Here is a 20,517-nt window from a genome sequence, read left to right on the forward strand (position 1 = left end):
GTATAAGCCCATCTCCCACGATATGAACTTTTGAAAAGGCCATTTGCTCGTCCCAATTGCCCACTTATACTTCAAGTTCACTGTTTGGATTTTTCTCTTGTCTACGTGCATTGTCAAGGTAACCGCAGTAAGTACTCCAGAAAGATAACAGGAATTGTGTGGCTTGGAAAAAGGATCAAGCAAGAAAGGAATATCTAGATGAAAGGCAATAAGAAAGAAAATTTCATCTACCTCGGGTTTGCGTTCGGAAGGGAAGAACCACGCTCGCAGGGCAAGTTTCCAAGCGCGAAAGAAGCAGAGGCGCTCTTTCTCACAGCATTCAGTGATCACAAGGGCATCGGCGTTTCAAGCCAATTCTCTGTCGTAGGAAGTAGGTCTGATGGGGGAACGTACTGGGCCCCATGCCACAGAATGTGCAATGACCCTAGAGTCGGCAGCCCTCCGTTCCTTAGGACATTCCTGGCTCTGATCTTCACCCTGGTTTCCCCAGGACGCCATTACAATGTCCTGGAGAGTTTGACGTTTGGTGTTCACATCTAACTCAGGCATCTAAAAACAGCACAAAGACTCCAGCTGGCGTCAGGTCCGTGTGAGTATTAGGAGGAAGCGCACGACTCCTGTACGGATCATGCCGAGACAGGAGGCCGAGATTCCAAGTTAGAAGACGATTAGGCGCCAGTCTTTCTGCTGTTAGCTGTGAGCAAGCTGACAGAGTCCACGGTACCTGTATGGGAATACCTACTGTGCAGCGGACCCAGGGAATTAACATTTAATGAGGTTACACTCTAACACTGGCACCATTTTGAGCTGTTAATGAGCATTTATTTAATGCTCATGAAGCGGGAATCTCTACTGGTTTTAATCGCAGGCGAGGACCCTGGAGTGGACTTTGGGTAAACATCACAAGGGATGTCAGGATTTGATCCTAGTCTGCACGCAGCCAACCACCTCCCGCCTGCCTGCCTTGAGAAGTTGAAGATACTCAGATCCCATTTAACGATGGGTATTCAGTCTGAGGAGTGCAGTTTCACTGCCCGAAAACCCAAGACTGCTACGAGATCACTAGGCAATAATACGATCTTGGGATCACTGGCACTGACCAGATGTCAGTGAAATGAATGTCTCAGCGCAGCATGGGGTAGGAACTCCCTACTCAACCATAATACAGTAGACAGCCTGAAGAGTCCTTGGAGCGTTAAAGATATGTGTGCCAACCGATTTTAAGAACTGAATAACCCAGAGTGATATGGGAGGGGCTTTTCAGAAACACCCGGCCATTATAGAAAATCCTGAACGAGCTTTTAATAAAAGGTAACTTTCTCAAAAAGCTCACGTATTATATTATATTATATTATATTATATTATATTATATTATATTATATTGAATAGTGAAAGAGAATAGTGAGTGTTTATCCCCAAAGATCTGAAACAAGGCCAAGTGTTTGCTAATGGTTGTCTTCAGTGGGATGCAGGAAGTGTTGGTCATCGCAGCACGGCAAGAAAAGGAAATAAAAAGCATGCGGAATAGAAAGGAGGAAACAGATTGCATTCCCAGACGGCACAGTCTGTACGGAAACCATCAGGTAGCCTAGATGGGAATCAGGGAGCTAGTAAGGGAGCACAGAAGAGCCAATGAATCCAGATTCGGTTGTGCAGAAATCAATAGTACTTCCATCCACTAACAAAAACGTCCAGAAAAAATAATGTACAGTGACATAACTCAGAAAAGATGGAATGGTTAATAAAAACATGTACGAGATACAGTAAAAAACGAGGGGCGGACATTGAACATCCATTATGATCAAGTAGGCTTCATCTCAGAGATGCAGAGCTGGTTCAACATACGAAAATCTATCAATGTAATCCATCATATAAATAAACTGAAAGAAAAAAACCATATGATCATTTCATTAGATGCTGAAAAAGCATTTGACAAAATTCAACATCCCTTTATGATAAAAGTCTTGGAGAGACTAGGGATACAAGGGTCATACCTAAATATAATAAAAGCTATATACAGCAAGCCGACAGCTAACATCAAATTAAACGGAGAGAAACTCAAAGCCATCCCACTAAACTCAGGAACACGAAACTCAGAAACCCACTCTCGCCATACCTCTTCAACATAGTGCTTGAAGTTCTAGCAATAGCAATAAGACAACATAAGGGGATCAAGGGGATTTGACTTGGAAAGGAAGAAGTTAAACTTTCGTTATTTGCAGATGATATGATAGTGTACATAAGTGACCCTCAAAACTCCACCAAGAAACTTTTACAGCTGATAAATACCTTTAGTAATGTGGCAGGATACAAGATCAACTCCAAAAAATCAGTCGCCCTCTTATACACAAAGGATATGGAAGCAGAGAGGGAAATCAGAGAAGCTTCACCTTTCACAATAGCCACAAACAGCATAAAATATCTCGGGGTAACTCTAACCAAGGAAGTAAAAGATCTATTTGACAAGAACTTTAAAGCATTGAAGAAAGAAATTGAAGAGGATACCAGAAAATGGAAGGATCTCCCTTGCTCTTGGATCGGGAGGATCAACATAGTAAAAATGGCAATTCTACCAAAGGCAATTTATAGATTCAATGCAATTCCCATCAAAATTCTTCACAGATCTTGAGAGGACAATAATCAATTTTATACGGAAAAATAAAAAACCCAGGATAGCCAAGACATTGAACATCTAAATAAGTAGGTCAGTGCGTGACAAGCTGCTCCAAAGGTTTCACACACATTCGGTTGAAACTGTAGCTTCTGTAGATAAAATATCACTCCGGAAATGTATGTAGAGAGAAAAAGACTCCAGAATATTTGAAAATAATCTTTAAAAGGAACGACATAGGAACTTGTAGTATATAGTAAGGAATGAGGAGTGTGATTTCAGAGGCGGGAGTAACACAGATCAGCTGGAGATAACAAACACACCAGCGGGGCTGGAGAGGTGCCTCAGAGGTGAAGAGCGCTGGTTGCTCTCGCAGAGGACCGGGGTTCAAGTCCCAGCACCCGCATGGTGGTTCACTCCAGTTCTCGGGGACACGATGCTTTCTCCTGAGCTCTCTGAGCGCCAAGCACACACATGGTGCACATAAAAACACGAAGGCACATGGTGTTTGATCCCAGCACTCTTGGGTGGGGGGCTATCACACAGGGAAACCCTGTCTTGAGAAACAAACAAACAAGCAACAGCAACAACAAAGCACCAAGGCGAACTCTCAAACAAAAAAAAGTAAAATGAATAACTCTAATAAATAAAATGCGTTTACAAAACCACGCCAGGGATAGTCCCACAGGTGCACTGAAATGGCTGATAATGGCGCACGGAGCGGTGGGACGAAGAGGGGAGACCTTTTTAGCTGTCTGGGACAATGGGACAGCCACAGACAGAAGCGTCAATGAAGAGTGGCCTGCGTCTTGTTTAAAATTGAAAACAGAATGAAACTCAATGCTAGTGAAATGTGGAGAAAATATAGTGGAAAATGTCACTGTCGCGCCTAAAGAACACGAATAGTTTCTTTAAGCAAAAACGAAAGACAGAAACTAAATCTGTCCCTGCCAGGAACTGGGTTCTTGGGTGCTTACCCTACAGAGATTAAGAGTTACATGTTGTGGGAAAAAGCCTGGGAACTTCTGCGCACAGCAGCCATATTTATAGCTCGAACTCGGAAACAAGCAGGTGTTCACCAACTCAAGTAAACCCGGAGCAGTAGTCAGTAGTGAGAGGGGAAAAGTTATCGACACAAACAATAGCCTTTTTGAATTTTTGAGAATTATGCCAAGTAAAAGTAGACTGCTATCAAACGCTATAGGCTCTATGATTCTACTTTCTTATCATTCTTGAACCGGTACAGTTATGAAAAGGAGAACGGATTGGTGGTTGTGTATGGACGCAGGAAGGAACTAAATGTGATTGTAGAAAGGACTTCTTGTGGGATAGTCTGTATCTTACCTTTATAGTGATGGTGCCTTCGTTGTGAAATGAGGCAACAGTTGTGTTAGATGCCACTACTGGGGGACCCTGTTAAGGGGTACACAGGCTCCCCATTACCAAGAGAAGTTCAAGTGGCAGCCTACAAGGCAGCTTACAGGCACCAGACTTAGAAGTTTGAAAGAATCTATCACCGGGGCAACAGATTTATAAACTGAAGGCATGTCAGAGTTCTAGAACAAATTCATAAACAGCCAAGCTTCACAAGCAAGTTGCAAAATCCTCAGGATTCTATGAGAAAACAAGCTTGGGAGTAATTTGATGTTGAAAAAGGAGTACTTTTTAATGAACCTAAGTGGACGGCGTGCTAAAGAAATGCTCAATTCTGAGACCAAAGCCTGGAGTACAAAGCTGAACCAGGAAGGACTGGCTGTGCCCCTTTCCACGCCCGGCTCATCCGGGTGGCCATCTTTCAATCGCACCTTCATGGTTTTTGAGCCCTTCAGAAATTAAAAACTTCGACGATGTGGCTCAGCTAACTTCCGTGTAAGCCCTGGCATTGACTGGATCCTAAATCCTGCTCCCAAGGTCAGATATATGGAGGGCTGGAAGGGATGGGGATTTCATTTTACTCAAAGAAGACGGTATTTGGGAATGACAAAGAGAAATTGGTATGACGCGGTGTGATGTAGAATAATGTAAACAAAACACTTAGGCTAAAAAACGATCAGTGTATATTAAGGATCTGCAGCGATGGTTTCATTCTCTCCCCACTCGCGTCTGTGATGTCTTTGGCCATGCCCACTCTTGTCAGCCCTTGTCCTCCTCTTCCTGCTGATCCCTTGTCCCTTTTCTACTGATCCCCCTTCTATTCCCATGTCTCAGGAGCCAGTGAGGGGCTATTCACAGGGGCGTAGGCACCTTACTGTAGGAGAAAATGTCTCCTCTCTAGTGACCCCTAACTGTCTGCCTGTCTCCTCAGGGAGGAGTGGGGCCTCATAGGTATCCCCCTGCCTCCATAACTGGTGTTGCTAGGTCCAATTTTTTTTCAAGTAAAAGAGTTTTATAGTCAGCATCTTCAAAATGAAAACATAGCACATTTTACTTTCAAAGCAAGGAATGAATATATTTAAATGTTTATTTATTTTATGGGCATTGGTATTTTGTCTGTGCATATTTGTGTGAGGGTGTTGGAGCCTCTGGAACTGAAGTTACAGACAGTCGTGAGTCACCATGTGAGGGCAGGGAATTGAACCCAGGTCCTCTGGAAGAGGACCCAGTACCCTTAATAGTTGAGCCATCTCTCCAGCCCCCATAAAGAATGAATGTTTAGAAGTGTTCCACTCCATAAAAACTTTAACTGTCAAAGGATTCATCCTGATTGCATAAGTATCATATAATTCATATAACGTGATATGGTCTGGTATAAACAAGCATCACATAAGGTATGTCCAGCATAAAAAGAACTTTATAATTTTAGAAGAAAGAGTGAAGTCCCAGGAGCTTCTTAATATCTGACTCTTTGTACATACCCAGAAACAGTTAAGCAAGCAGAAAAGTCACCAAGAAAATGACGGCCATCTGTCCCATTAATTAACCCTTTGGTCTTTCACCTTCTAAGTAGTTAAATGTTCTTTAACGACAGTAAACTTTTATTTTGATCATAAATGCAGTCTAAGTATGAATAAATAAACACATATCACCTACCTCTCATTGTTCCTTTTAGTAGAAAAAAAAAAGGGGGTGGGGCTAAGTGTCTCTTCATGGCCTACACAGCCCAGTCATCCCACCTATGGCTTTAAACAGATGCTAACTTGTTCTTCTGAAACCTTTCTTGAACTACAGCCCACCCAGATAAGACAAACTTGGGAAAGACATCCTACGGACCTTACCAGTAGTCTCCGAAAGGTAAGGATGGCAACCGGGAAGCGTCTTCAGCAAACTGAGGGCCATGGGAAACGGTCCCTGTTCAGATCAGCATGATACCAGCTCCTTAAGGTGGAGAATGCCTTGCTGCTGAGCCAGCCATGGCTACCGCTGATTTCTTGCTGGCAGCGTGTCTCCTGCTAAAGTACCACTAGAGATGGAATTCCGGGGATTCTCCTTCATCCATGGAAAGCAGTCATCACTAAGCTTCAAAAGCACATTAACTGTGGATCTCTGGTTCTAATAGCTGTTAAACCCTTTGAGTGTACTGTTTACTTCCCCCTCGGATAGCTTGAAAGACACCACCGTCCGTGGTACTCGTGGTAACAGCCACCCAGCGGTCATCGCGGGTTATGCTCCAGCCTTAGCTCTAGCCCTGGGCGTCGGTAGATCCAATCTCGTGCAGGCTTTGTGCAAGTAATCACGAGGGATCCGGCAGAAATACCTAGATTCAGTTCCGTATTCTTCCGTTTGTATCACCATAAAACTTTGAGTAATTATACCATATGCTATGACCTATTTCAAGAAACATTAAAGAATTTGAAACATTATAGGCACTTGTTGAACACTAAGCACCCTTTTATCCCATATATGAGCAGAGAGCACAAGACAAGAAATAGGGAACATGAGCATATGTAATGTCAACAGACACTGCCGATTTATCCTTTAACCCCAACACACTAACCCGCACGTGTGCTCAAATGTGGGAGAATCCCCAGATCATCCTCTACATTTTAGGTTTCTCTTCACTGATGGCTAACAATAACATTCCACAAACGCTTGAATTTCACTTTCTGGTTATTAACGAGGGTGAACAGTTTTCATGTGTGTTTCTATTACGTGACTGCCTACATCATCTGTGTTCACAAATAAGGTTCTATGCTCATTTATTGACACGAGAAAGCCATTTTTGTATTTTAAAATACAATGCTTTCTTACCTGTGATGTTTATTTATAGGATTTAGTTTAGATGTTGATGGGGTCAAATTTAGCAGCAGCTTTTCCTCCACGGCTGTTAGCGTCTGTCTAGTTTTGATATCTTGGTTAGAAAGCGTTTCTTCTTCCCAAGATGACGTCAGTATTCTGGATTTTTCTGTTATATGCTTTTTATGTTTACCTCTCTCTCTGTGTGTGTGTGTGTGTGTGTGTGTGTGTGTGTGTGTGTGTGTGTGTGGTGCTGGGAACTGAACCCCGGGCTTTAGACATGCTAAGTAAGTAAGTGCTCTACCAACTCAGCTGTGTCCCCAGACCATGTTTAGCTTCCAAACCACCTGGTTTTTTTATGTATAACAAAAGAATCTCATTGTCTCGATGCTATTCAATAAAATTACCCGAGTGGTTAACATACCTTTTGCCTAACAACACCCACGGCACCATCACAACCCCAATCTCTAGTAGGGCTAGCAATCTTTGACCCTTATCTTGCCATCAGGACAAAACGGGTAGCACATAATTGAGATGAGAATGTTGAAAGGGTTGGAGAGATGGCTTAGCAGCTAAAGGCTAGGTTCGCAACCAAAAAAAAAAAAAAAAAAAAAAAAAAAAAAAAAAAAAAAGAATGTTTAAAAGCCTCATCCTTTTATATTGGTAGCTGGTAGGGGTTGTTTTTCTACCTAGTAAAGAGGGAATGCCTGTGAGAGCCAACATGGAGAGGCGTGGAAGAGTCCTGATTGCAAGCAGCCGCCACAACCAACCATGCCTGACCCTTAGACCTCCTAGTTAAGTGAGCATTTCTCGTTTTTAATGAAGCGTGCTGTTTGAAAGCAAGCATCATAAAAGCCACTGAGGCCTTCAAAGTCAAATGTACACACAGCACGGGAAAGCTGGTTAATACTAACCTGTTCCCCGTCGTTAGAACTCCAGAGAGCGCCTTGTTTACCGCAGTTACTCGGTGTTTGAAAATAACTAAGTTAAGGAAGGGCAAAATAATAGATTCACAAAGATCCAGTAAGAAGTATTTTTGAGGAAGTTGGAGAAATAATAGTTCAGTGGTTACAAGCATGTAGGCAGAATCCAAGGACCCTGAAAATGCCTATGACTCGAGTTCCAGGCTTAGTATGTGGATTTTAATAACGAACCTAGAGATGAATTGTCTTAACTCAATTAGAAGATGCAGACTGGCTGACAGAATGAAAACCAAGGTTTAAGTGTTTGCTGTCTGCCAGAAGCAAGCCTCAGTGGCGAAGACATGCACAGACTAAAACGATTGCAATTGCACGTGATATTCCAAGCAAATGGAACATGAAAGCAAAGAGGAGTAGCTATGTCTAACAAATTAAACCTCAAGCCAGGTAAAGAAGGACACTACAAATCTCTAAAGCAAAGTAAACATGAGACAGAATTCTTGTTTAGCTTTAAAGAAGAATGCTTATACCTTTAGGGACTCTTGAGAGTAAAATGATCTTGGAAAATATGTTTATATTATGAGTTGTCTAAAATTAAAACTTCCTCTTTTGCAAGGTGGCTTTTGTGCAGAAAGAGTATACTACACCTGTTTTCAGAGTGGACTCTAGAGAATTCAAGCCAAAATATCAGGTGAGTACTTTTATCCTAGTTTGGTACTAATTACAGTCAATTGCTTGGTTTTTCCAATACCACATATGCATATATGCAATATATGTGTATATACCAGTGCACATAAATAACATATGTATTTCTCAAACCAGAACTAGTCACTAGAAAAGCTGGATTACATTCTAAAATATGTATGTCCAAGCTTCCTTTGACCTAATCAATTTCAATTTGAAAATGAAACCTTAGAGTATCTATTTCTGAAAAACAAAAACAAAACCAAAAAACAAAAAACAAAAACACCAGGGCATTCTTAATATATCACCTGAGTATATATTAGCACTTGAAAAATAATTATAATAAATTATGATCACTAAAATGCACTTTAAGCTGAGTTGAAGTGAAATATTAAGCTGATTGTTTCAGGTTTTGCATTTTTTTCGATCTAACACTGTAGACGTTGCACAAAGAGACTGAATAAGAGGCTTTTAAGAAAAAGATTTTAGAAACCTTTAACAGGTGAGCTATCCATCCAGCTGGGTGATGGAATCCTTGCTGCTCTCTCAGAGGACCAGAGTTTGGTTCTGGGTACCCACCTCTGGTGCCCCCCACAACCACCCACAATGCCAGCTCCAGACATACCAGCCTCTTCTGCTCTCCACGGGAAAAGAAACCACACGAATTGAAATTTATTTTTAAATAGACACATTTCATTTTAAAGATTGTTCCGACGTTTGAATATATAGATCTCGATTGAGTATAGCGATTGCACTGAAATTTCACTGTAAGCCAGAGATTTTTTTCTTTAAGTTATTTTCTTAATCATCTCTGCATACTCAAAAGCACCCTTCTACTGTGGCATATTAAGGACTGAGCAGAGGCCTTCACTGTTGGAACTCAGACTTAAATCCAGGTGATATATGCCCCTAAAATGATCTTTAAAGAAAAATGTCGTGGACATTTACTGCCTGTGTGCATCTTTTAAAATTCCCAGATGACTACTACGTGGTAAATATTTATAGTGGAGGAGATTTTGACTTTGGTGTCAACCACTTATTCTCTCAGCAGACACAACTAAATGTCATCGTTAAAAAAAGTATTTACAATATTTAACTACTTTCAAGTAGTTAACGATTTCACTGTAGACAGGGTGAGTTAAGGACAGAGGGTCCCTTAAGCCCAGGCATTCCAGGCCTGCCTGGGTAACATAGGAAGACCTCATCTCAAAAATAAGTAGATCAATAAATAAATATACAAAAAAAATAAATTTAAAAGCTAACAATGCCAGTACCTCACCAGAAAAATTCCAAGTAGCAAAAAAAAAAAAAAGAGGGGGGGTATAGTGTCAGAATTAGGAATTTAAATGTTTTTTTACTGAAATTTATTTTCACTCAAACTTCAAATATTTCCTAATAAAGTTGATTTCTCTCGCTTTATTAAAACAGGTGGGAGGCTCGATCAATTGACAACTTGCTCTACAAAGACTGAGCAGAAAGGTCGTTAAATTTGTTTTAATAGATGCTAAGGACTGTCTTTTCTTCTTTTATATTACATTTTCAGAAACTCATCAAGAGTGGTCTTGATCCTTTCCTAAGGAACATAAACAGCAAAATGCCATTCAGAAAGAAGAAAGGCCAAGGCGCACACCGATCTCCAAGCATTTCAAGTGCAGACGACGCAGAACACGAAGACCAAGACCCTCCTTACACAGAACATTCAAGGTCTGCAGGATCTCACACACCCTGGGCTGAAGATCCTAACCTCGCCACAACCCACTTGGTACACCAGAAAAGTAACTTGCCTCCCGAACATACCACCACCAACACAATGATTGCAGACAGGAAGAATACATGGTCACTCGACCCTACTCTCAGCACAACAGAGACATCCGATATGAAGAAAATATTCATCAGTGATCATCCCGTTTACACCATAACAAAGTTATCAGATACGGATTATAAACTGTCAACTGACCCTAGTTCCAATACACCAAAGGCTTCAGACACCAGGCTATCCAGTGTTCATAGTTCCAATACAGCAAAGCCTTCAGACACCAGGCTATCCAGTGCTCCTAGTTCCAATACACCAAAGCCTTCAGACACCAGGCTATCCAGTGTTCATAGTTCCAATACGGCAAAGCCTTCAGACACCAGGCTATCCAGTGTTCATAGTTCCAATACAGCAAAGCCTTCAGACACCAGGCTATCCAGTGTTCATAGTTCCAATACGGCAAAGGCTTCAGACACCAGGCTATCCAGTGTTCATAGTTCCAATACGGCAAAGCCTTCAGACACCAGGCTATCCAGTGTTCATAGTTCCAATACAGCAAAGCCTTCAGACACCAGGCTATCCAGTGTTCATAGTTCCAATACAGCAAAGCCTTCAGACACCAGGCTATCCAGTGTTCATAGTTCCAATACGGCAAAGCCTTCAGACACCAGGCTATCCAGTGTTCATAGTTCCAATACGGCAAAGGCTTCAGACACCAGGCTATCCAGTGTTCATAGTTCCAATACGGCAAAGGCTTCAGACACGAGACTATCCAGTGTTCATAGTTCCAATACGGCAAAGCCTTCAGACACAATGTTTTCCAGTGTTCATAGTTCCAACACGGCAAAGCCTTCAGACACAAGACTATCCAGTGTCCCTAGTTCCAATATGGCAAAGCCTTCAGACACCAGGCTATCCAGTGCTCATAGTTCCAATACGGCAAAGCCTTCAGACACAAGACTATCCAGTGTTCATAGTTCCAATACACCAAAGCCTTCAGACACAAGACTCTCCAGTGCTTCTAGTTCCAATACGGCAAAGCCTTCAGACACGAGGCTCTCCAGTGTTCATAGTTCCAATACGGCAAAGCCTTCAGACACGATGTTATCCAGTGTTCATAGTTCCAATACAGCGAAACCTTCAGACACCAGGCTCTCCAGTGTTCATAGTTCGAATACGGCAAAGCCTTCAGACACCAGGCTATCCAGTGTTCATAGTTCCAATACAGCAAAGCCTTCAGACACCAGGCTATCCAGTGTTCATAGTTCCAATACAGCAAAGCCTTCAGACACCAGGCTATCCAGTGTTCATAGTTCGAATACGGCAAAGCCTTCAGACACGAGACTATCCAGTGTTCATAGTTCCAACACGGCAAAGCCTTCAGACACGATGTTATCCAGTGTTCATAGTTCCAATACGGCAAAGCCTTCAGACACCAGGCTCTCCAGTGCTCATAGTTCCAATACGGCAAAGCCTTCAGACACAAGACTGTCTAGTACACATAGTTCCAATACAGCCAAACCTTCAGATAGGAGGCCATCCAGTGTCCCTAGTTCCAATATGGCAAAGCCTTCAGATACCAGGATATCCAGTGCTCCTAGTTCCAGTTCATCACAGACTTCAGTCCCTGGTAGGTTTCCCCATAATCCTAGTATCATTTCAACAAAGTCTTCAGATAGTAAGAATACGTTGTCCCAGGATCCTAGTAACATTCTGACGAAGCCTTCCGATGTTAGTATTGTAAGCCACGATTCTAGCAATACTGCCAAAAAGTCTTCAGATACTAGCACATCGTCCCGAGTTCTTAGTATCATATCAACACAGTCTTTAGATAGTAAGAACAAGTTGCCAGGTGGTAACCCTACCGCCCATTCAGATCTGACTCCCAACACAGTCAGAACTCCAGCTTCAAGGGATAAGTTAGTGCGGGATCCTGCTGTCTTCACAGTGTACTCTTTGGATATGCAGCTGCCAAACGTACCTTTCCCAAACTACCAAAAAGAATCGTCCTCACCTGAAAATGTAAACATCTATCACCCCTCGAGCCCAACCAAGTTGACCTCTAATGCTGAAAATAGAAGACCATCCATAGCACTCAAATCAGTTTTCAGTAGGAATCTGCAAGACCTCTCAGACGAGTTATTTTCTAAGCCGGATGCCGGCACAAACAGTGCTGAGGCAATACGGGGAAGCTCCTCTCTGTCTCTAAGTGTGCGCGACAGGCCCTCAAATGGGGTGGAAGACAAAGTGTTTGAAAAGGTCCAAGACATAAAGAACTGGCTTTCATCCAAAGACATTCTAAATTCACAGGCTCTTCTAAGTCCCGTGGTTAAAAGTGTTCCTCAAGGTGTATTTCCGGAAGGTGGACCGGGAACATCTTCAGACATAGAAGGTATCTCTGGCAAACCCTTAGAGGCTGCTGAAATAAATTTTCCATCAAACAGAAAGAGCAGCTTTAAAACAAAGCATTTAGTAAATGAAGTGTCAAGCTCCAGTCTGGGTTTAAATGGTGGTGTCTATGAACACATCATTAAGCAAATATTCACTGGGCCCCTATTATCACACCTGGAGGCAGGGATGGCGCTGAGTGAGGCACAGACGGCCCTGCAGAAACAGCTGCTCGCTTCCTCGGAGAGAAGTTCGTCGTCACAGATTGATAACTATGAAGAAGACAGCAATGAAGTTCCTTTGTCGCCAGCCAAATCCAGTATAAGCAGAATCTTACAGTCTTTTCCCGTAGAAACTCTCTTGGAGTCTGGGATGATCAGCGTGACAGAACTAGAAGAAGAGAACCAGAGCTCTTTGTTGGACGGACAGACGGCCTCTCCCGAGGACAAGGTGCAGAACCCGACAGAGCAGCATTCTAACGTCCAAAGCCAAACAAAGCTGCTTTCAAGACAGACTACGCCTACTACTCAGCCCACAGAAACCTTTGTGAGTGGAGCTCATTACCAAAGAGTAGACAAACAGTCAGATTTCCTGAACGAGCAGCAGCACCATCTGGATACAGAGGAGACTGGGCTAAGTTCCACGTTGGAGACTTTAAGTAGCAGCTTCATGGGCAAACTTAAAGACATAGATGCAGTAATGTTAAAATCCTTCCTAAAAAATATCTTCAGGGCGTTCTTCAAATATAACCAGTTAGAGAAAGAGCTTGACAGACTAATTTCACATTCTGCGCCCCACGGTGCAGAACACCTAGAAAAAATTCAAGCAGACAGAGAAGACAGGAAGGCCACTTTGGATCCGAAGCTGTGTGGGCTTCTAGAGAAACTGTCAGAGTCAGAAGTCAAAACTCTGAAGGTCGAGTTAGGTAAGCACATTCAGCATTACATTATAGAAAGGCTCTCGGAGGTGGGCCACATCACCAAGGAGGATTTACCAAAAGTTTACGGAAACCTGGGTCAGATGAGCGAGAAAGCAGAGGCCAAAGAGCCAAGCCCTCCCCAGGACAAGTATTCGGAAACCATCAAGGAAGTCATGTCTTTTATGAAGAGTTTCAACCATCACTTCATAGATAAACACTTAGAAACAAAACTCCGATCTTTTCTAAATGAAATTCTCCAAAAATGTTTCCTGAGGAATCTTTCAGGGAGCAATTTATTCAATGAGGCAGATAGCATGGCTCTCTGCCCCAGCATGTCCTCGCTGAGAAGTAAGAGCACCCCAAGGTGTTTGCCTGAGCTGGAACAAGACATTGCCGGTGGGGGTTTGGGTTCAAAGCTTAAAATAAACATGAAATACCCTTTAAGTGAATCTCTACAAAATTGCCTCAATGTTTTACCAGAAAATGAATTATTAGGTCTAAAAACGGATTTGAATAAATACGTCCAGGTTCTCTTTATAGAAAAACTTCAGAAATCAGGACTAATTACAGAAAAACAGCTAGAGGGGATCAGCCAGCAAGTTAATTCTCTTGATTCATTTTCAAGGTCATTAAACTACACAAAACCAGATTTACCTCTTAGAGATGAAAGTTACTTTATGAGGGAGGATTCAGAAAAGCAAAAGAAATATTCAAAAGTCTGTCAAAATCCCATGTCACCAACATTTCTCGAAGATCCATGCGGAGAAAAAGAACTGACCCAAGAGGAAGAAAAGGGGGGCTCTTTCTCATACAGTTTGAAAGAAAATCCACCAGCATTCTGGGAACATAAGCATGTTTATAGTAGGGAAGTTAAAACAGTAATAAAAGTACAAACTCATCCCAATAAAAATATCCAGGCAAATCCACTAAACAAATCACCAGAAAGACTTGCAGATCTCTTACTTAAGAAACACCAGAAAGATCATGGTTTCATGCAACTTCCTCAAGCAGAAAACTCTGTTTACAAAGCAGAGACTCAAGAGTCCTACAGCTGGGATGGTCGATCAAAACCAATTCAATCAAAACTTTGCTTTGAAAAGACACTAAGAGCGAAGTCACTTGACAAAAGGGAGAGCAATAACATCTGTAAATTGCTTGCTCAGGAAAAACCCGATACGGGATTGCCGCCTTATCTAAAGCTTCCTACCTCCAAAATGTCAAGAGAAAATGAACACTTAAATAGACTCCCCTTCCCTACCTGGCTGAATAACACTTTCCTTTACGTCAACACAGAGAGTGGGAAACAATCAAAACTAGACAAGTACTGTCAAAAGTGGAAAGGAAACAATAACAACAATAAAAAACACTTGGTAACATTTGCACAATTCAAAAACGAAATGGAAACTCTTTATACAAACCCGTACGAAGCTTGCCGTGAAAAATGCACCAAGATCTCTGAATCGCCGCCATTAGAAAACAAAGAAGATGGGAGAAACTCCCGGCCATCCTTCTTCCCAGAAGTACTGAAGAGAGAAAACATGAGATCCAAAAGAAGAGATTACACCGTCAAACCGAAGAAGTCATTTTACAAGCTAGTTAGGATACTGCCAGCCACACTGCCCACAAGACCTCACCTCCGGAAGTCTGTCCCAAGGACTTTGCTTCACTGGACTGCAAGGAGAACTATACATGTAATCATGCTTTTCCTAAGTATTTTCCTCCTGTAAAGTTTTATAATTTTGCTTTAGAATACGTATACCTTCTAAATGAAGGTGTGTGTGTGTATGTGTGTGTGTGTGTAGGGTGTGTCTGTGTGTATGTGTGTGTGTGTACCTCTGATATCCATACAGACTTGTGTATTTTAAAAATGTTCTGTTGTGTTCAAATATCTCAACTGATTCAAAAGACAATTACAAAACCAGAATGTCTTTTATGAAGCAGGAAAAGGGTACCTCGTCTGGGACATGACTTAGAAAACGGTGTTCTTTTTTCTAGGAAAGCCCTCGCGGCTAACAAATCCGAAGCCCAGGCACACGGTTGTGTCTTTGGAAGCCTGGCTAGATGGCCCTCCTGACTGAGGTTAGCCTAGGGTACTGTGCCATGTTGCGCCTACACAACCATGGGAGGCCAGGTACCACGGAAACATAACTGAGATTTTCTTCTCCCAGAGACAGAACTGTATACATGGCTCTTTCAGATACCTGGATTGTCTTGGTTAGTAAAGAAGTAGGAAGCTCTCGTTCTGCTAGGAATTAGAATCATATGTACAACGTACACTCTTTTGGATTACTAGTTGAAACTCTTAAATTTAGCTCTACTTGCTTGGCCCTTTACCCTCCTGGCTCGATCATCTTCTGAGATCTCGGGAGTTAAATTCTAGGTTTTGTTAGTTCTTTGAAATTTTCAGTGTTTTTGTTCACATTCACTTGCCCAGCTCCCCTCAGGCCCAGCTTCCTTCTCTACCTACCCAACGTGTGTCTTCTTCCCAAGCCCCATCAAGTCCCATCTGTGCTGCCCAGACACTATTGGACATGTGAACCGTGGACACGGAGCATGGTCAGCTTACTAGGGGCTACATTCTTCAAGAGAACTGACTTCTCTCTCCTGGAAGCTGTCTGTTCATCTGCAACATCTCCTTGAAAAAGGGGTGAGGCTTCTCCAGCCTACCCTCTCCACGCTGGGTCTTCTGTCTGGTTTGCCCTCACACAGGCTACCACAACCACTGTGCTTTCAAATGCAAGCACCTGTCCCTTGTGTCCCGTTGTGTGTTCACCCATTGCCTGGGGCTCTTACCCTCTTTCTGCTCCCTCCTCTGCAATGATCCGAGTCTCAGGAAGAGGGGATGTGATGTAGATTGTCCCATTTAGGGCTGAGCGGTCCACGGCCTCTTGTTCTCTGTACCTCAGCCAGCTGTGGATCTCTGTGTTAGTCACCACCTACAGTGAATTACAAAGGCTTCTTTGATGAGCTTAGAGAGAGGCACCAATCTCTGGATAGAACAGTCACTGATAGCCCGATAACAGCTTCTGGGCCTGACAGGGATGCCAGCTACAGGTTCTGTCCATCAAGTGGGATTGAAACCCAAACAGAAAGTGTGTGGTTACTCCCATGATGTCGGTGCTGCTGTGGCATCCGCAGGCATGCTGTGCCAGGCAGATGTGGTTCTTAGCTTTTACAGGGTTCACAGCTGGGTACGACTGACTGATGTTTTTTTTTTTTTGTTTGTTTGTTTTCCCTTCCGGTAGCGTGAATAGTACTCCCAGCACTGTGGACCCAGCTAACAGGGATGAGGCTTCCAGGCCAGTACCATCTTGATGCCTCCATGTCCCATGATTCATGTCTGTGGTATCTTCAGCAATACGGTCTTATCAAATTCTGGAGGGCAAATAGCATTGGCAACAGCCTGTAATGTTTGAGGTATATAGGACCTCACCAGTAAATAACTCCAAAAGCAGCAACTTGTTCCTGGTATTGGGCTTTTAATTTGTTAACTTGTGGCATTTAGCTGTGGCTGCTATCCCTCTATAGATCCCATCATATCATAAGGCAACTCCATTATATGGGGAGGGAAGAGGGGAGAGAGAGAGAAGCAGACAGCTCTCCATGCGACTTTTTTACCCCAAAGGTCCCCATATTCCTCCTCTATCCCACTCTCCCGATTTCTTCCCAATTTAACCATTCCTGTTCCATGACTGCTAGGCTTTGTGTGTACATTCTAAAGCAAGAAAATATAGAAGCAGCAGGCATTTATTTTGATTCTCTGGATCATGGCTCTTCTCCCTTAATTCGTGCAGTGCACATGAATCATAATTTGGAAAACTCTTAAGATCTGAAACCGATCTTAAATCAACAACTTGATTACATTAGTCTGCCTTTGAACGGGAAAATAAGTCTAATTTCAGAAGTTACTTTGATACTTTTTATGCAGTAAAGCAAGCTATTAACTTTATAGTGGCAGGGCTGACATAGCTCTATGCTACATGTAATATAAATATTCTGACAGTTTCTTAGTGGTGGGATAAGAATTTATATTCTTAATTTTAGATTTTTTTCTATCTAAATATAGTCATTTAGTATTGAGCTAGTGTATCTGTGTATACACAGGCATGTGCGTATTAAGAAAAGAAACAGATTCAATTTGAGTTCTGAAGAAAGAAGATCAAGGCCCTTTAGAGACTTTTTTTCCCCAAATGAGTAAATTATGTTCATGTCAAATTGTATAAAAGCATATATGATCTCATAACCCTTTGTGCATGTGCGTGTGTGTGTATGTATGCTGGTGCATATGCCCATACTGTGAAGGCCAGACATTAATCCTGGCTGTAGCTTCTTAGTGTTATCCACTTGGTCTTTTGGTTTGGTTTGGTCTGAGACAGGATCTCTCATTGGTCTGGAACTTGATGATTAGGGTTGATGGGCTGGCTGGCAAGGATCCTCTTCTCTCTCTCTCTCTCTCTCTCTCTCTCTCTCTCTCTCTCTCTCTCTCTCTCTCTCCCCTCTCTCCCCCCCTCCTTCCCTCCCTCCTTTCCTCCCTCCTTCCCTCCCCCCTTCCTTCCTCCCTCCCCCCCTCCCAGCCCTGGGATTCCAGTCGCTCACAACCATGCCCAGGTTTGTTGTTTGTTTTCTAACATGAGTTCTGGAGACTGAACTCAGGTCCTAATGCTTGCATGGCAGGCATTTTACCAACCGAGCCATCTCCTCAGCACTCACAACCCTTCCTGTTAGAGCAAGGGAGGACAGCTTGTAGTTATCTCCTTATAGTAGGACTAAGTGTTTCTGAACTTTTGTCTCTAATGGACAAGTGAGTTCAATGGCACTAGAGCTTTTGTCAAATGATCACAAAGATGTCCTTCTATTTCCTGAAACCTAAGAACTTCTGAAATGAATCAGTCAGAAGACAGAAAAGCTGCTGTTGGGAGGGACCTGACCCTGGAGAGACAGTTCCTTAAAGGGTTTTGGCTTCTAGCTTCTTATTTTCCACTCCAAAGGCCAGATGATCTCAAGTTTTAGTTTAGTTTTAGCCTAAGCTACCCAGTGAGTTCCAAACCAGGTTTATGCAGGCTAGAGTGTAAGATCTTTTTCAAGAAGAAAGAAAAAGAGTATCTTCCTGCCATCTCCAAAACCAGGCAAAAACTCAAGTAGGTCGGATTCCTTTTGCAGATGGCTGTAGTCTTTTGTAGATCTCTGTAGTCATCCAGATTCTTACTAGTCCTACCCAACTTTCTTGACCCTATAATTAGCCACACCTGCCTTATCTCTCATCAAAACACCCATCTCTGTGAGTGGCTGTCCGTGCTATTTCCCCAGTGGGATGAGAACTACTCTGTGAAGAAATGAGCTGACACCACCGCCAGCAGCTCCGCACCCTTTTAGGGGCACATTAGATTGTTCTTCATATTAAAAACACAGCCATAGAACGTGCAAAGAAGACAACTGTCACTTTCCCCCTCTTGTTATTTTGGTGACCTTGAACTCACGGTGACCCTCTTCCTCTACCTTGAGCATGGGGACTAAGCCAACACACTTGGCCAATGATTTTTAATGTAAACATTATAATGATCGATCTGGGTGTGGTGATATACACTTAGAATACTACCAATCAGGAGACCAAGACAAGAAGATTTAGAGTAAGAGGCCAGCTTGGACTATATACCGATATTCAGTCCCATACAAATATTACAATTACAGTCTTAGAATGTTATGTTGTATATCTGCATATGTATATACACATGATATATATACATATATATACACTAACAAAGATGGTTATTAAAGTGACTTCTAGAGACAGATAAAAGTTTAGATGATATAAAAGTAAAAAATATCAAAGTTTATAATTTACATTTGAGGCCATGGGAAAGACAGTTTGGAAAAGAACTGGAGACTAGAGACTAGGCTGGCCTACTTTGCCTGGGTCTGACCCCAGAGGACAGCTCCTTAGTTAGGGGTGGGTTCATTTTCATTATCTTTCACCCTTGGAAGCAAGTCCTCTAAAAAGGTAAGATGAAAAACAATCACCACTCCTGAGGGAGCTCCTTAGGGAGCATCTAATGGGAAGCCCTGGGTGTACAGCGCGCATTGAGACTGCCTAAGAAACATCAGGGCGTTCATTTCTTAACTGCTGACCCTACAGGCATTACTTCTTATCATGTGAAAATGTATTCTCAAGAAGCCTAACTTACCCCTTTGATGCTTTGTTTCAAAATGTAGGACTGTTTGGATAGATTCGACGATTTACATATGCCTTCAGTCAAACATCCTAAAAACTCAAAATCAAGAGCCAGACTTTTAGGCAAGAGTCCAGACGATCCCCACAACCAGGCAAAACACTGTGCACGACCCTTCACTGCGCCAGAGCCAAACAAAGGCCGAGAAAGTGTCGCCGGGAAATTCGCAAGTCCTCGGATGGTTTCAGCGGGCTTAGTTCATATACACGATACCAACCCACAGTACGAGATACGTAAAATACAGTCCAAAAGAAAATTAAAAGAGAATATTGAAAAACGTCCGCTCATTTGTGATATTATCCAGATGCTAGATACTATAGGATGATATGTGAGGCCACCAGTCAGAATATAATTCCTGCACTCACAAAATGGTTTGGAGATCTATCCCCCGTGTGTGATAGAAGTCAGCAACTAAGTTTCATCTTGTGAGACCATTTTATTACGATTAAAATGAAAAATAAACACATCCTATGTAAGCGTGTTTTTGTTTATAGACTTCTCCAGAACGAACTAAAGAAATGCATATACGGTTGGTGTTCATTAGCAAAGTTTGCGTAGCTTGTCCCTTTGGGGGTGAAAGAGTCTTTAACCTCCCTGCGTTTGCAGTACTTGGTAATCCCTACCCACTCAGCTCGCCAGCTCCCCATTCGCAGCTGTCCGAGCTTAGCAACTAAACTTTAAATTTCCAGCTTTAACAGTCTGCACTTCCCTGGGCCGGTCAGAAAGAATGCAGGGACTCATTTTATTGAGCGATAGATGCAAGCTGAGAAGCCAAAAGGAAGAGCGAACAGAGCTAGCAAAAACAAGACGTGCTCCAATCACGCAGAAAGGAAGCGCTGTTG

General features: G+C 42.5%; 1 protein-coding gene across 1 annotated transcript; it reads left to right on the forward strand.

Annotated features, from left to right (window-relative positions):
• The first annotated feature begins 5,349 nt into the window (after positions 1 to 5,349).
• Positions 5,350 to 20,048, forward strand: LOC126511772 (cation channel sperm-associated targeting subunit tau-like). The gene is made up of 5 exons (XM_050159157.1): positions 5,350 to 5,379; positions 5,780 to 5,842; positions 8,321 to 8,395; positions 9,926 to 15,139; positions 19,659 to 20,048. The coding sequence occupies exons 1-5, from the start codon at positions 5,350 to 5,352 to the stop codon at positions 19,998 to 20,000; spliced, it is 5,724 nt and encodes a 1,907-aa protein (XP_050015114.1). The 3' UTR covers positions 20,001 to 20,048.
• Positions 20,049 to 20,517: the final 469 nt, after the last annotated feature.

The sequence above is a fragment of the Alexandromys fortis genome, unplaced genomic scaffold (genome assembly GCF_014885135.2).
Source record: "Alexandromys fortis isolate MF-2015 unplaced genomic scaffold, M_Fortis_MF-2015_v1.1 scaffold_65, whole genome shotgun sequence".
In the NCBI taxonomy this organism is placed as follows: Eukaryota; Metazoa; Chordata; class Mammalia; order Rodentia; family Cricetidae; genus Alexandromys; species Alexandromys fortis.

Bases quoted from the DNA above. Each gene is read 5' to 3' on its own strand.
- LOC126511772 (XM_050159157.1), top strand. From the start codon at position 5,350: ATGGTCTGGTATAAACAAGCATCACATAAG. The intron at 5,380-5,779 runs GTATGTCCAGCA...CTTGAACTACAG, and splicing joins ATAAACAAGCATCACATAAG to CCCACCCAGATAAGACAAAC. The intron at 8,396-9,925 runs GTGAGTACTTTT...TTTATATTACAT, and splicing joins AATTCAAGCCAAAATATCAG to TTTCAGAAACTCATCAAGAG.